This window comes from Acipenser ruthenus, chromosome 14, assembly GCF_902713425.1.
Source record: "Acipenser ruthenus chromosome 14, fAciRut3.2 maternal haplotype, whole genome shotgun sequence".
Classification (NCBI taxonomy): domain Eukaryota; kingdom Metazoa; phylum Chordata; class Actinopteri; order Acipenseriformes; family Acipenseridae; genus Acipenser; species Acipenser ruthenus.
Window position 1 is genome coordinate 18771545 of NC_081202.1, and position 18366 is coordinate 18789910.

The 18366-nt window shown below is 35.9% G+C and overlaps 1 protein-coding gene across 1 annotated transcript in view; it reads left to right on the forward strand.

The window, feature by feature from the left end:
* LOC117419572 (potassium voltage-gated channel subfamily D member 2-like) overlaps positions 1-16422 on the forward strand; it is a 107482-nt gene extending 91060 nt beyond the window's left edge. The window contains exons 4-6 of the mRNA XM_034032443.3: positions 1431-1526; positions 6956-7185; positions 12508-16422. Coding sequence (XP_033888334.2) covers positions 1431-1526; positions 6956-7185; positions 12508-12685 — 504 coding nt within the window. The 3' untranslated portion in view covers positions 12686-16422. The remainder of the gene's footprint in view (positions 1-1430; positions 1527-6955; positions 7186-12507) is intronic.
* The last annotated feature ends 1944 nt before the right edge of the window (positions 16423-18366 follow it).

Below are 18366 nucleotides of genomic sequence, written 5' to 3' on the forward strand. Positions count from 1 at the left end.
CCATTCCTCAGAGGCCGCCAAGAATGTATTTTTGAACCATACAATATCACATGACAGCTCTCTGTTTGCTCTCTGCTCTTAATTTAGAACAGTTAGTCCATACTTTACACAAGAGGCCCTTGAGAAAAATAAGTTTATTCCTGCCAGTATCCAAGGACAGAAATGCAAAACCAGTGGAGAAGCATTCCCAAAAACAACAGTCTGCTTTTCAAGTTAACCAGCTAAGTCTCCAAAGGAATTAGGCCACTTCAAAATGTAACATAATGCCTAAAAACAAAAACCCTGACCATTTTTTTTTTAAGCAATCTTGATTTTAAGAGTAAGGCTAAACGCTCTCAATTTTCCGACATCTATATGACTGATAGTGGTGTCACAAACCTATGCAAAGCTGTTGTTACAGTACACAAATAAACCTCCCCATTATTCTAATTAACTCAGTGAAAGTTTAGCATGTAACATGCTAATCTGTATAGGAGATTTACATGAGAATTTACATACATATATATATATATATATATATATATATATATATATATATATATATAATGAGGGTGCTTTTATAAGATAAAGACAAATATAGTAAATAACATGCAGCTTCCAGCAGTAGGACTTTAGTGTTAATTAAAATAACTAAACTAAATTAAATATAACCACATGAAGATTCATGAAGGAACATCTTTATCAGAATTAATAGTCTTTGTTTGACCTGTGTTAAAAACGACATAAAGGCTTTTTCTAGCCATGATTCAAAGATTAAACATAAGGAATATACTTAATTTGTCATCTGGTTGATCGACTGAAAAGTACAAACCATGTTTGAAACCATGTTTCAGCTTTTAATAGTGCGAAGAAAAGTATTTTTGAAAGTATCACACTCGGCTGTTCAATCAAATTTAGAAATATTGAAACTGTTGAGGCAAATGAGATGAAAACTGTTAATGTCATCCCTTATCCTGAGCAGCTTTGAGAGAGCTCCATTCTCACCATGTGTTTTTGTTCTTCACTTTAATTAGAACTTTTATAAAGACTGATAAATAGACAGTCCGTATAGAAAGCTAAATGGCGTGTGTTTTCCAAACAGAAAGCGAGTCTTGCTAGAATTCGAATGGCGAAGAGCGGGAGCGCTAATGCTTATATGCAGAGCAAACACAATGGCTTGCTGACCGATTCACCTGAGCAGGTAATGGTCACAACTGATAGAGTAGTGCCCAAGGTATGGAATAAAGCCATTATAAATTAGTTTTAGTTAAACCATGATCAATTAGGTCAACACAATAATACATTTCTTATTATATCTGGTAATGATTTCAGTATGATCTTATGTTTGCAAATTATAATGGAGACTGTGAATGGCTTTCTCTCCTTTCATTCTGATATCAAGAAAATGATGTGCAAATATTGCTTTCTCTTGTATTTAATATTTCTTTAAGGCCTCAAAAGAAGCAGGACAGGCCTTCCTTAGTAAAACCAACCTATCGTTTGAAAAAGAGCATCATCACTTACTGCACTGCCTAGAGAAAACCACGGTAAGAAATCCAGCTATTCAAAAATCTATACCTGTCCGATTCAAATGTTATGTGAAAGTAAGTAGAGATTTTAAAAATGCATTACGTTTCTTGATTGAGTCTTTGTTTTTTGTGTTAAAATACACATCCAAATGATATTTTTGACACCAAATTGTAACACGTTTGTTTTTAGTGTTGCATCACTGAGCAAAATGTCCAGTTAGCCTTGGTATAATTAAAAAAACTGAACATTCTGATAAGTAGTATATATTCATGATCAATATGCTAATAACTGTATATACAACTGCTTTTTACTTCTTATACTTTAGCACCTTGACACAATTTAAATAATTAAGAACTATTTAAATGTGTACAAACAGTATTTACTTCACTGTTACCACAGCTCTGAAGATTCTCAGTAGCATTTCCGACTACAGTCGACTCCTCTTATTTGCATACTAAATAATTGCATACATCGTTTAATTGCATAGCATGCAGCTGGTCCCGGTTTTTAATGCATTGTTTTCTATGATTATATGGTTCGGTTAAATGCATATCGTCTAAATGCATAATTCGCTTTATTGCATGAAGCTGTGTGGTCCCGAAGTTGGTTGTACAATGCATTTTACTTCGGCTAATTGCATAATGCAATCCATGTGTTCTGTCAACGTGCTGTTGTTATGTGCAAATGTATTTACAGCGATGGAAAAAATAAGAAAATGGTGAAGCAAACCTGTAAAACTCTTTTCCTATGTTGTAGTCACAATATCTACAGTAAGGTAAGGTGGGATATGTAGTCCTTTAAGAGTTGAAAATTACTAATAAATGACATTAGTTCCATATTAGGAATAAACAGCGGCAATTGTTCTGAAAGGTGATTGGTTGGCCAGGACACAAGATAAGGTGACACTGTGCTAAAAGCGGGCAGAGTGGATTGGGAGCAGAGTGAGTGATGTTATGCTGAATTATTTTGCTAATAAAAGTGTCATCCTTTTTGAATTACGATTGGTTTTCCTGGAGTTATTATTCTAAAGCAATCAGCTTCCATACAGCCTTGTGCCTAGAAGTTTTTCTTTAATCTGTGCACCTCAACTCAGAGACATAACTCTGTACACATCTTTTTTTTTCATTTCTTGCGTTTCCAGAGAATACAGCAGTGCGTGCATGAGCGTACAGTAGCACTGTATAACGTACTGGTTTTTCGTTGGTTTGTCTTTCTTTTTTTCTGATTAAGTTACATTAAATTAAATATACTGTACTGTCTACAAGCCTTCATGAATGCAAATGGTTTTCAGTCTTGTGACGTTTTTTTTTCCTATACTATATACAGTATATATAGGCTAGCCTAATCTATACTGTAATTTGCAATCACTTTTTGTCAGCTCAATCGGTGGAGTTTTTTCTAAGTTGTAGGCTGTATACAGTTCTTTAAGTTTAATGCTTAACATGAACTTCATACCGGCTATATTGTACTTTTTTATTATTATTATTATTTTACTTTTCATATGCGCTGCCGCGGAGATGTGACGTTTGAATGTTTTACAGGTATACTGTACCATATATCAAGTTTGCTTATTGTTTTGAAGTTGTATTTTAAGCAACATGCAGTAAAATAAAGAACAGAAAATAATGTTATGAATCTGTTTAAAACGAGTCATATATACATGTATACGTATGCATAGACCTATTGTCATTGTATCCCATTTTATTCCCTTACTCCTATTATATGCATACTCCGATTATCTGCATAGCGTCACACCGGTCTATGCAATTATGTGGAGTCGACTCTACAAGCAACTTGCATAATACTGCTGCCAGCATCCCTCTCATGCTAGACAATGAGACCAGATGGCTAACTTGCATCCACATTTCAAGATAAACAAGTCAATAAACAACCTCTGGAAAAGCACAGTCTGTTCAGAATCCGTATTTTAGAGTTACTGTATATCTTGGCTGAGTCAGAGATTCTCGTAAAACTCTTTGTGCTCTTTGAAATATGATTTAATGACACCAATCGTTGTTCAAGATTCCTTCTAGTCAACAGTTTTCTAAAAGGCAAGCTGACAAGCATAAATTTAATTTGGAAATTGTCTTAATAATTCATATTACCAGAACGCACAGACAGACTTAAAATTAGATCATGGCATATACAGGTATCTGTGCAATTTTCATTTATATGAGTCCCAGACAGACTGTTTGAATTGACTGGAGCTGACACTGGCACTGACACTGTCAGCTAGGGCCAAGTGGGTGGGTAGATAAGAAACCTATTTCAAATCTACTCCTTTATGATGGAATGCATGCGTTTAAATATTGAAATCTATATACAGTTGGGACCGGACCCTGTTCAGAATCGTGATTTGTTCAGAGTGTGGTCATAACCCTATACCATACTAAAAATGCATTGTCTAGTCTTTGCGTTATGTTTTTTGATGCATGTATTTAATCAAGAATCAGTAATAACCCTTTGATTAAAAATAGCTTTAACTGTAAATGCTTTACACTCTCACTACAGAATTAGGATATTGCAGTTTGGTTTCTACAGCTGATATCTATGTGGTAGCATATTTCACATTACAGGTCACTTTGGACTTACAGGGTGCAGATTTGCAAAAGTCTGTATAAGATGACTACTTCAAGCCCAGCACTGATAAAAAATGTAAAATAGGAATGAAACATGCTTTTCTCAATAGTTATATTCATCATTTCTCATCTACTACACATTCCTAGATTTAAGAGAATTAAGCACTACCTTATTGTTTTGTAACTATCGAGAAATGCCACCCATCAACAGTTAATGTGCAGCTTACTGTACTATATATATGTAAAAAAAAAAAAACACAATGCAGGTTGGCAGTGAGATATTACATTCTTCTATGTAGCGGAGCAAGTTTGATTTACCATGCCCTTTTTTAATTATGTTTTTACAACAAGCACTGAAATGAGTCCATTCCACAGCTTGCTTCTCTAACCTTGAGTTCCAGCAGCTCCAGCAGAATGTTTTCCAAAATCAGCCGAGCAGGAACTCGCAAAGCTCCTATTAAAATAACTGATGAGTAGTTATCCTGACAAGTCTGAAACATGTTTCCCAAATTACAAAAGGTGTATTTATATCCTCCAGCAACCACAAAGATGTCTGTTCATTGTTTTTCATTCCCCTTTGAACTATTGATAATTGAAACCCAAAGTAACCAACTCTTACATCTTAGGAAATAGTAATAAACAATGTAAAACAATGTACAGTATAATGTACACATGGTTGTAAGAGGATATTTAGAAAAGTAACTAAGTGAGAACTGTAATACAGTCTTTTGTCTGCAAATGTAGTTAACAAGAAAAGCACAGTGCACTAGGGACTTTAAATTAAGACTTGGGAGTGAATAAATGAAGTAGAGTTAATACTTTAGGTACAGATACAATTGCCCAGATATGTTATCTCAAAATGCATCATGCTTTTTGATCTGTCATGCTCATGCAGTAATTGCTTATCATCTGATCTGGAGTTGTCATTGAGGTTTTTTTCCCCTGTTGTCGTGTTATCATGTAGGGATTATCCTATCATGTGGATTATCCCCTCTTATCAATTTCTTCTTCAGCGCTCATAAAGGTACTATTTAAGTGTTTTCATTCAATGTAGCTGAAGCTGTAGTTTTTCCTTTTAAGTTGTGTATTATAATAGTTGCCACTGTGACAGTTACTGGTTGTTTGTCTGCTCTGTGGTTGTCTGTGTGTACAAATTTCTCAGTGAGTAACATTTATATGCATTTCATTTTTTTTTTTTTTTTTATGTTGTGTTGTTTCTGCTGGTAATTGTTTAATTTATGTTATTGTTTTTGACAGTCTGTAATACAGCTGTGTAAATGTTTGCATTAGTTTGTTCTTTATTAAAGTTGGTGTTTATAGCATGAAATGAATCTGAAAACAGGGGTTTTGCAGTATTGAACACCCTTAGCATTACCAGTGCTTGATATTTCTATTTGCACTGTATCTGTATTAAGACATTTTAAACTACAACCATCAGAACAGATTCTACAACCACAACTTAATACTGGAACAATGAGCCTGACATAAATTGCAATCATACATTTCTTAGTATATTTGGTAACGATTTCAGTATGATCTTATGTTTTGTACTTTTTAATGGAGACTCTGAATTGAATGGTTATATCTGATCATACAGAAAGCATTGGCCATATTAGGTGGCACTAACTTATTCCACATTAATTAAAACCCACAGGGGCTTCTAAATAACACCTGTGCACTTAAATTGGCTTATGATGGCATGCCTGCTTTTAAAATAGAGCCTGACTGGTTAGTTCAAGAGAACAATGACTCACCTCATCGTAGATGCATCACCCATACATCAGCCCCTTTCCTCTTGTATTTGGCCCTTCAGTCTGCCTCCTACCAGATACACCCTAAAGCAGCACTCTCCTCCTCCTCCACCATGTTACCATGTTGCCTGATTTGTTCCATATTCTTTTATTTTTTAAAATAAATATATAAACAAACAAAACTAAACCATATGGATGCTGCATAAACTGGGCCTAGCCTACAGTATGAGGTGCTCACTCAGCTCAACTTCTTATAATGTAAAGGACTTTAATTCCTGGGAGCCATACATATGGATAAGATATACTGCCTCTTGTTCAGTTTACACATTCTATTAAGTATCCGTTAACTTTACAGTTATAGCAGCTACATTCTGGAAATGTCAGTCATTTATGTCAATGTTTGTTTGTTTTTTATTTAGAACTGGCATGCCATTGGCAGAGATATTTGGTGAATCACTCACTAATGCTATAGCGTCCGTGGCAAATACAGTACACATTGTGTCTGTTCAATAGGTCTAAAGGCAGGTTGATAGAAATACTACTGCTGTTCAATTCTTTACAGTACAGTAGGACCCTCTTGCTGTTCCATGTTTTTACAGATATTAATACACTAAAGAGAGTATATCACCTCTGTAAACACTCATTGGAATTGAAAAATAAAAATATGTTTTGATTGGCAAGTCAATGAGTGAAAAAGCTGCTTCTGATTGTCATGTTTTTCTTTTCACTCTTGACCCTTTATCTTTGTATTTGTAGTTGACCAGCTGTGCTTCTTGTATTGCACTCAATAGTATGCCACCAAGTTACACACGTTTTAGTAACAAGAGTTTAGCAGTGAGTTGAAGATTTAGCTCTACCTTGAGATTTAACTCTAAATAGAGATTTAACTCTACTTCATTTATTCACTCCCAAGTCTTAATTTAAGTATCAGTACTTTAATTATGGGGGAAAAAACTTTAGGCAAGGTAATTATTTATATCACTATTATGCAATGGTGTTTAATGTTATAATAAGTAGTTTGAAGACTAGTCTATAACCAGAACAAGTAGAATACACACCTAAGTCTACAGGAACCCTGGCTCTTATTCTCCGTTACTTTTTTTTTTTTGGAATTAGAATCACAAGTTTGTGGATGAAGAGACCTATGAGAAGAACTGCATGGAAGTTTCGTCAGTGAACCCTCCAGGCTCTCGCTGCTCGTCCATCTCGTCTCAGCATGGGCTCACCTCCACTTGCTGCTCTAGAAGGAACAAGAAGACCTTCCGCCTCCCCAACTCCAGCCATGCGGGGAGCTTGCAGGAGCTCAGTACGATACAGATCCGGGAGAGACCACTGATATCTAACAGGTACTTCCTGAACATAGTAAAAAACAGGTCCCTGGTTTATTACAACAACATTCAGACTGATGTATTCATTTTTAAGTAATATAGTTGATACCAGGTGGGGTCCTTTACCAGTCAGGTCTACCAGCAAGTGTCTATCCAATCATGATCAGTAATTACTAATATACACCATGCTGAAGTTCTCAAAACATGTTCATCTTCCTAACCTGATAATTAAAAAAATAATAATAATCTTTGTACAGAAGCCTAAATACTAACTCACAGTAGACAGTGACACTAAATACAAAGTAGATTTAAAAAATCATTTAGATTCAGATGTAATAACCTGTTGATGTTGATTTAAAAGTGTGTTGCGATGTTTCTTAAGAAAATACAGTCCTTTTCTTCAATTAGTAACAGGTTTATTATAATACATGCAGGTAATCATGTCCCAATCACAGAACAGACAGATTCAAAATTCTTACAACCTTACAAGATGTTAAATACCCCTTAACCCAGGGTGGTTCCCCTCCCCTGTCTCTGGCACTTAGCCAATGGTGAAGCGACCTGTTACTGGGTGTTGGTACTTTTACGTGCCCCCCCACCCAGCTGAAGCCTGACACCTTGTCTGTGGGAACCTGACTTTATCAGGTGTGATCGTGTTTTCAACACCTATGCTTAAATCCGCTCTATGTAGGGGAAATAGCACCTTGAAAACCAAGATCTTACACCCGAGTTCAAAGGGTACTTTGACCTTCAAAGTAACCAGACTTTATCCTGTTTCCCCCAGACGGACAGGGTGTTGGTGGTGTGTGAGATTACAGGGGGAGAGATAATTAAAGACTTATGCAGAGTGAGATACTTAAGCATGGAGGAAAAGAAAGTTTTGATTTCTCAATGCACACACACACAGAAATGAAAGTAAAGTGTTTGTGTGTACCCCAATTGAGATGTGTTCAAAAGATGTGACTATATGTCATGTGCTGAGGTAGCCTTGAAAATGGCTTGCCAGCAAGAAATTACCATTTATGTTAACCAGCTATTGTTGTGTTTATTATCTTGAGTGTGTCAGTTTTTTCCAGCTGATAGCGATTGTTCGTTGGAGAAGGTGCCGTTGGATCATTTAACCATCTTCTCAAGAATATGCAACTTCAGATGACCTTACCACTTACTCCCATTTCCTCTGCTATTGAACAGGGTATAGGAGATTTGTGAATTTAGACACTCAAGTGTATGGAATGTGCACTGTAAACAGACAGATCATTTAAACTAAGCAGAATAATATCTGCTGTTATTTCTCTTTTCCATGTTACAACACATGTATAGTACAGTATATCAACTTGCTTGCCAAATTCCCAATAAATGATATATTTTGAAAAATCAACACAGCAGACTTTAATGGCAAGGTGGCCTGAGGTCTTCCAACGCTCCAAAACAGTTTCTGTTTCCTTGTGGTTGAAGTTAGGCTTCCTGTTCGTTGTCTCAGCAGGAGTTGTCTGACCATCAACCCCTAATGATCCAGGATCATCAACAGCAGTCTCAGCAACAGGAACAGCAGCAGATTCTGAGGCAGCAGAAACAGGGTCAGCCCCAGCCTGAACATCCATTCTGTGTGATCACCTCTATTGGTTATTTTATAATAGTGCTAACTGACCTCATGCAGTCTGGATGTGAGAATAATGACTACCAACAAGGGGTACCAACAAATGTGTCCAGGCCATTTTAGAATATCTTTGTAGAATAAGCAATAATTCATCTCTTTTCACAGCTTCTTTGCTTTATTCTATGACATACCAAAGGCATGCAAGTATACATGATAAAATAGCTTTTAATTTCATCACTTTTCAGGAGGAATGAAGCATTATTTCAATGAGCTGTAAGGGTACCAACAAATTTGAGCACGTCTGTATATATATATATATATATATATATATATATATATATATATATATATATATATATATATATATATATGGTCATGATTCATTGCACAAGAATTCAAGGAATTTGTAATCTTTTCAAAAGCAAGATTAAACCTAATTAATGTCTTTAGTTATTGACAATTAGTCAAATGATTGAATGATCTAGCACTGCTATAAATCAGCTACAGTTTATTTCACAACTGTATTTTTCCATTCCATTGTACCTGCCATTCCATTATACCTGCAGTATTCACCATTTGCCTTGTCCAAAAATGTGATTGATATCTCAGAGCAGGGGCGCCTAACTTTATTTAATAGTGGGGGGGGCAAAGGTAAAGAAGAACTGCCGAGTGTAGCAAAGCATTTTTTTTTTATTTATTTTTTGCTAAGAAGCTCTGGTAAACCTAATTTTTACTGATCAATCTTTTTTAATTTACAGTTTTTGAAATAGTAAACCCATAAAATTGGACAGGTGTAAAATATAGAATATTTACAAACACAAGTAGCACCAAATGGCAGAACCAGTTCCAGTGGCATATCTGCACAATGCTGTTCAGTACCTAGAATTCCAACATGTAGCTTATTAAAGGGATCTGCTAAACAAACACAAACAATAACATGTACAAAATGTTATAATATGGCTTGTTTATTGATCGATATATTGACATATGTATGCTAACAGTTAAAATATTCCTTGCTCGGCTGTTTTAAATGTAGTGCTGGATGCTAGAGAATGTTTTTCATGTTTCGTCATCAGACAATGCTGAGCTCTGGTATCACAGCGAAACCAGCTGCTACGAGACTTTCGGAAAGTAAACGATCACTATAACAGGTCAATGCTTGGTGCTGATAGGTTGAAACAATAAGCACCCGCCCTCACATTGCAATGCTTAGTGCTAATTGGTTGGAACGCTAAACGTTAGCCCTCACACAACTGATTCATGACAATATTACAGGCAGCGCAGATCAACCAATGCACAGCTCATACGTTAACAAGAGTACAATTGTGTTTGGCCACACTGACATCACTCCCACTTCCTGCATCCTGAGGCACCAATATAAATAAATACATAAAAATTGATGCGCCATGTGAAACTTACCTGCCCCAGACCAATGGAGTCGATGATATACTGAAATCTATTAATGAAATCTATATGGTAAATATTGAATCACCCTTTTTATCAATCAGCATTTATTTCTATTTTTTTTACTCATTCAGGGACATAACATAACTAAATGTTTCCTACTACATGAATGTGAGTTTACATTATTAGTAAGTACACACATTTCGAAAGCTGAAAGCTGAACATTAATATCAGCAAAGAACAACTAAGTTACACTTTTTAAATGAAAAAACTATTGTAGCAAGTGTTTTCACTAAAGTAAAATCAGGCTTGTGTGATTTTGAAGTGGCACTTTTTGATATATTTACTACTGCGTAATCTAATTAAAAATAAAAGATGTTGGTGGGAATTGAACTTGAACTTGTTCATGGCCCCGCAACAACATTACCCTAATTTTCTATTCTAAAACCCAACATTATTTATCTTGTAATAATGGTCTGATACTCTCTCTTCCTTCAGATATTTTTGCAAATAATAAATTAAAAAGATATGCTTATATTTAATTATTAATATTTCATGCAGTCGTCTCTCATGACCGCCTGCCGAGTTCACATTCACTTAACAATGTTTTTTCTTACTGTTAGCTAACGTCAGCCACGGTGCAGACCTTGGGTCAAACCAATATGTTCGTGTAGGGAGAATTTATTGTGATTGTTTAGAAATGTGGCCCATCCTCTGAATGCTTTTCCATTTTTATATTTTATTTTAAAGATTGTAAAGCAAACCAATGCCAAATACAACAAGGTATAATATATAAATAATGAACGAAAAAAAGTGGATGGGCAAAATATATAGTTTGACCCCCCCCCAGATTCAAAGTGTGTGTGGGGGGAGGGGGGCTGGTGGAGCATGCCCCTTCTGCCCCATGAGGTTAGGCACCTATATCTTGGAGTAATTTTTACCAACATCTTGCCAACGATAGGATGTTAAGAAAAATAAATGTTATTTAACAGTCCTACTCAGGGGTGGATTAAATCTAAAGCTAAGGTGGATGTGCATTCTGAGAAGAAAATGTGATGGGAGTTTAATTAAAAAAATGTAAGGAAAAAAATTGGGAGGGAAAGGTATGCTTTGGTATACCCAATGATTGTATTAATTTAAATGTTACTTTCTCCATTATGCAAACAAGCGTCTTACTGCAGATGTACCATAGTCACAGGATATGTGTGCATGTCAGACTGCACAGTCAGATTTAAATTTGGTGTAAGACAGAAATGACTTAAAACTTTTTATGTTCTTGTGCGTGTTTGTTTATTTTTGTAATTATCAGGTAGGAAAATGAGCATTATTTAACTGGTCTATTGTAATAACTGGAGCACAGAACAAAAGCGCATGTAACTCAATTGCAGCGCTCTAACTAGCAGTGTGGAGTAGTGGTTAGGGCACTGGACTCTTGACCGGAGGGTTGTGGGTTCAATCCCCAGTGGGGGACACTGCTGTTGTACCCTTGAGCAAGGTACTTTACCTAGATTGCTCCAGTAAAAACCCAACTGTATAAATGGGCAATTGTATGTAAAAAAAAATAATGTGATAACTGTATAATGTGAAATAATGTATAATGTGATATCTTGTAACAATTGTAAGTCGCCCTGGATAAGGGCGTCTGCTAAGAAATGAATAATAATAATAATAATAACTAGGGACGCATCCGAGTGACGTCGCATGCTACTTCTCAAAAACATATCCCCCATATGCAACAGCACATTCAATACATCACAACTTACCGTTGTAGAGTGAATCACACCATTATTTTTAATAGAGATTTGGTCAGGACCCCAAAATGATGCCAGTACAAAAGTCCAGTATGTAGAGGGGTAGGATTAGGCAGGTTTTACTTTGTATGGCGTTACTGTCTCTTTAAATGATGAAAATGCATCTCACAAGTCTATCCAACCACAGTGCAATAAGCTTTCAGGTTCAGCAGTATCCATCTCAAGTGTTCACCTATAGCCAGTTATACGTGTTTATGTCTCTGTAGCAACACAAGAAGACATGAGGTTCCAATTTTACCTGCTTTTAAAAAAATATGTCAACTTGAATGCTGGAAAGCTTACTAGAAGAACAATATCATAAGAGTTTTTTTCTCATCTGATAAATGCTTTGTCACAGAATTCCTGGCAGTGAAAGCTGTACTGTGAAGCCATGTCTCCACCTCCTGAATTCCAGAAGCTAAAGTGTCTGCAGAATCGTTTGCTCTACGGGCTCTGCTAGGAGAGTCGTGAGACAGCAGCAGGTGACCCTAAATGAGCTGGCTGGATCATTTCTACAGTATTATATATTATTTTTTTTTTATCTTGCAGCCGTTCCAGTTTAAATGCCAAGATGGAAGACACAGTCCAACAGAACTCTGAGCACCCGTATGTCACCGCAGCAATAATAAGCATCCGAACTCCACCTGTGACATCACCTGAAGGGAACAACACGTCAGACTCTCCGGACTACTCTCAGCGCAACATAGTGAAAGTATCAGCATTATAAACTTTTTTTTCTGGACACTGAAAAAGGCCTCAAACGCACCTGTGCTGGTTCTGTCCAGTTTTTTTGTGATAGGTCTGACTAGGAAGAAAGAAAGAAATTCAGAGCTTTTATTTTCCTGAGTGAAAGTTGAGGCTGTGTGCACAGTTTTTGAGGGAATCACATGTTTAACCCTTTACACTTTGTATTTTGTGTACACCCGAGTGGTTGGACCTCCCCAAGTGAAACTGAGATGGTGACAAATATTCTCTGACAGTGAAATCAGATGAGCACAATGAGACTTTAGGTGTTGATGCTTCTTTCATTAGAAATTGTGTGTGTCTTTTAATACCTGGTCTGTGACTTGAAGGAAAATATCAGCAGCAACTCTGGGCTCATCAAGTAAAACTTTAGATTTATTTAAAATGATATGGGGTTAGGAGGATCCTTGCTGAGCACACTGAACATGATGCAACACCACCATCCTAGTGCATGCGCTATATAGAGTATCTGCAGCTCTAACTCAACAGTAAACCTTTCCTAATAGGCACGTGGTTTATCCCGAAGCCAATTTGTGCCAATATATGTGGCTCTCAAGATGGTTCCTGCAATGGTTACTGAACTAATTGCATACTTTACTGTACATACTATTTTCTGTATATTCAGTATTTTACACTAAAACATTGTTTAGCAAATCAGTGGCAAAAGAAAATTCTGTGATATTGGTTACGTATACATATAGTAAGAGTAATATGACAAAGGACTTTGGTATGGGAAGGCAAAGGTGGTATCATTCATAGATCATAACAGACACACAAACTAGGCTTTATTTATTTTCTCATTTGTTGTGTGTCGGAGCCCATAGATAAACATGAACTTCCCACTTTTAAATCGGATTTCATGGGCCTTTCTGGGTGTTTTAATACATCAAGCATAGTGGTGACTTTGTCCCTTGTAAAATACAAGCTTCTTCATTCAGGACTAACAGATTTTTTAGTAGGGACTGTATATTGTGGTATGAAATGTTTTCAAGTGTTGAAGTAAATACTGTCTAAAGTGTACATTTTAAATATGTAATGAAGTTTAAAACATGCTTCTCCTAAAAATACCACAAATAACATGAGTTGTGATATTTTGTGTGAAAGTACCCATTTAAAATATACATAAAAAAATATGTTCTGAACCTAAATGAATTGTGCCGTGTGGTCAAACGTGTTTTAAGATCTTTCCTTCAGATACACTAGAATGCAGCTCAGCATTTAACCCTCCTATTAGGTTTCGGGTCTATTTGACCTGACTCTAGTTTCCAATTAGCTTAAATGCTATTTTTCTTTTCATTTTCTGTATAATGTTTTATGACTTTTCCTAAATTGGGGTCATGAACTTATACATAGAAAACAGAACCTTTGTTATATATATATATTTTTTTTTAGAACAGGTCATGTATACAAATAAGATGTTTCGGGTCACTGTGACCCATGGCATTTATCTATGTAGATTTGTGTGCAGGAATAAAACAAACTTCTTTAATTTGTTTTTTTTATTATTATATTTGTATTATTGTTTCTGGAAATTGCTGCACCTGTCTGGAGATATTTATAAACAAAAAAAACAAACAATATAGATCTACAAGAAAGAGCCTAATTTTATCTGCCAGTATTGCAACAGCATCTCACTGGTAAAGACATTCCAAAATGAGGAGCTCCCAGGTTGGCAGTCAGATAAGTTTTATCATAGCTCCTGGACTAAAACAGCATAAAAGAGTAAAAGCTTTGCAAATAAAAACATTTAATCAATTTAAGGCTGTTTAAATTAGTTTGAAATTGCATCGGGTCAATATGACCCAAAACATAACAGAGGTACCTAAATTCTGAACATAATAGGAGGGTTAAATTAAAGGCTCTTCTGCAACATCATTTATTTGATCATTTCTTGTAAAATATACTTACTGCTCCCAATAATAAGAGTTAATTATTTGGGACTAGGGAGTAGATTTAATCTAAAACTAAGGCAGCTTGTGCATTCTGAGAAGCTGCTGAATTGTACAGCTTTTCAGATTGTTTCTCTGTATATGTAGCTGTACGCAGCATCAAATCTAACAATTCCTGAAATGTGGGGAGCCACAAAAGACTGCTTTAACAATATAGAATAATAGTAGGTTGGCTCAATAATTTAAAATAGGATGAAAAACAAATGCCTGTAGATCTTTTTTATTATTATTTGGGGAGGGTGAAAAATGTGATGCAGGTTGTAATGTTTCTTTCCTTTCTTAGTTAATTCTATTATAACGTAGGCTACTCTATGTTTGCGTAGCTGAACTTATATTTTCATTTATTTTACAATATTCAGAAGATTACAATGCTGCACATTACAACAGGGGCATTTAGTGTTCAACCTATAGTACATCTAAAAATAAGATGCTTAAAATATTTCATTTTGAAGTACTGCAGCTTTGATGCTATCCTGAATCTATTGTGACTATAGTTTTTGTACCTTTGATGCACTGCCAGTTTTCAAAGATTTGCATTCACTGTCTTTTTAAGGCTTGAGTTATCCATCCCTCCATATTGTGTTTTACTAGAAAGAGAAGCAATTAAAATTCTTACATGGGATACAATGTCTAACTGAATGCAAAAATATTGTTGAAGTTTGTTTGCTAAAATTGAACTCTCCATAAAACAATAAAATAATTATCTGTGTATAAAGGCTAAACCCTTTTTTTATTTATGGAAAACACAACATGTACATTAATTTTTAAAAACATATTGAAACTCTGTGCAGGATTTACAGAACTAGGAATAACATTGTCCTGTTTCTTCTAAATTCTGTGAACCTTAACAAAAGATGGAATTCTCTTTTCTTTTGTTTTCTGTCAACAGATGCAAAGACAAATTATGTGAGAAAAGATCTATATTCCTTACTGAATACAACAAAACTATATTGGTTACTGGAATGCCAATGGAAGCACCAGTGAACCTATTTACTAAGTATGCAATAATGATGAGTGTAATTTGACCGTACCCTTACCTTATTATGATGCGATCATTCTGAGTGGTTTGTAAATGCAATTACTCAAATACCGTTTAGTGTGTTTGTTTGTTATGATACACCTGTGGTAAGGGGCTTTCGCCTGAGTTGGAGAGATTTTCAGTTAGTGACCTTTCATAGATTTATGCAACAAGATCAGCCAAAGTATCTTAAAAGCAGTAAGATCCAGCTGAATTTAGCGATCTGCCACTTTGGTTCAAGATTCCTTTTATTTCAATGCTGTGCACTAGATGGTGCTGGCACATACAAATAGAAAGACACATTAGCTGATCTAGCCCATTAGAACTGAAGAGTAGCTTCTGAACTCATAGACAAAGCACATTATCACAGGCTGATCAACAAAATGTATATATTTGAATCATTGCAATAAGAACCACTCAGAATGCGTTTCTTCTGTGGTTTGTATTCATTATTTCCACAGGAACTTATGTTGGGTACAGTGCAGAAACTATCTGTACAATGTGGAACGTAATGAATGTTATTGTTGCTGTGAAAAATATAGATTTCCAAGTATCATACAAATAATTACACCAGCATTGTGATTCATCCTTCTTCAGAAATGTAATTTGAAGCTTTAAATAGTTTATTGTATATTCTTTACAGTTGATGTTATTAAAAACTATTACTCTGTATACACAATCTTTAAAAAAAAATGTGGTCGGACACCAGAATTCAGGCAGAACTTGACAAAGAGAATGCTCTCCTGTACTTGCTCTATTAGTTTCAATAGTGATACAAAAAGTAAATAATCACTGCCACGTTATTTACTTAAAAAGATACCAACATGCATTGCAGACAAACATCTGGTTAACTAATCGTACAAAAAAAAAAACACAGAAACGAACCAAAAAACAAACTCCATTACACACCCCAACTCAATTTCATTTTCTTCCAGGTAAGCATCAACAGCAAGCAAATTAATGTATTGTTTTAAATTAAAGTAACTGAACTGAGACCGTTTGTAACAAACCCAATGTGAACATGAACTTATTTACCATGCTTGCTAACCAACTGCAACTGTGGAAACTGGGGGGCACTAGGGGGCATTGCCCGGCCAGTTTCAACCTTGTGTCCCTCCAGTTTGTTCTTCTCCCATCCTTAGTAAATCATGAATTTACAGTAGAAATTCCATAGCTTTTTAGTGTATTTTGGTCAGCTTTGTATTTCTGCTATGACGTGTGTGTCTGCTTCAAGTATTTATCCATGTATTTTCCATTTGCAATGCCCAGAATGTCCACTCCTGAGTCACCCCCCCCCCCCCCCCCCCCCCTTTCTATGGTCCCTTTCCACAAAGATAACTGCTGTACATTCAGTAAATAGGGGCATGACTTTTGCGGCGCGAATTGAGGGGTTGAAAGAAGTATGCATACCGGTATGTTAAATATATTAATATATATCGTAAAAGCTACACTGATGGATATTAGAAACTGGATAAATAAAAGCGTGTCTGATACTAGTCAGGAATTCGTATCTGAGACTCGTGGCAAGGAAGGTAATAGTGGGATTCCTGATAAACAGCCAGCGACCTGCCCAAACAAGTTTCAGGACGCTGCAGCAACTCCTCTGGATAATTTAGGAAAGTTCATTTTTGCATTTAATTATTGTGCCTTGCCTTTATATTTTGTTGATCTGATAGTTACAGAGCCCATCTTACTATCTCGTGGCCACGAGATTCCTACCTTGTGCGCATGACACTATCTCGTGGATATCTCTTATCTATGCTGAAACTCATACAATTGCTTTGGATCCCAGCAAAGATGATGAACAAATGAACAAATCAAAACGTTGAATCCAATACCCTATTCAGAAAGGCATACAATCTTAAAAAAGAAAAAAAATACATCAATCTCTCTGGAAGAATACATCTGTAATAATGTTGTTGGCCCATTTTCTTTAGTTAATAATATTTATATTGGAAATTGTTTGTTATCATAAAACCAAACAATCGTTAACATAAGCAATTGTAGGACAATTCTTCAACACTGCTCAGTAAATGTAAGCTGGACAGATGCCCCATTCTAAAATAAAAAAGGCTCCTTTCTAAGATAAGCATAATGGGAACCATTCAGGCTTTCAGAAAACCATGTCTCAGTTTGCAGTTCTTTCTTGATCTACACAAAGATAGGGAGTTTTTTTGTAATGTCCACTGAAAGGTATTATCTACCATATTTTAGTCTTCCTCTTTTTCAGAAACTAAAAGCATTTCCAAAGCATCTCCTCTCAACAGTGGCTCCCAACAATTTCTGTTTACTCTCAGCATGAAATGCTGGTTATCTTGTATTTACCTTTGACAAGGTGTGGAAAGGATAGCATCACAGCCCAGGCTGGTGGAGACCAGGAAGGAGACCCAGAGACAGAAGCTGCAGTTTAAGTGCTATCGTGCATCTTTAATAATGAACACGCTACTACACATTACAGACAAAAACACACTTAACAAAAGGTCTACACAAAAACTCACGCACAGCAACACGCACCTGCACCTCCACCTCCACCTCTATCACCAACATGAATTCCTGTGATCACCCTTTTTATGCACCTGATCATTAATCATTTATTCAATTTACAGCTCCAGCCACATTCCCACGTGTTTTTTTGACAGGGAGGAATTTAACCCCCCCCTGCCAACCCAATACCCCTCTCCCCCCCCCCCCCTCTAC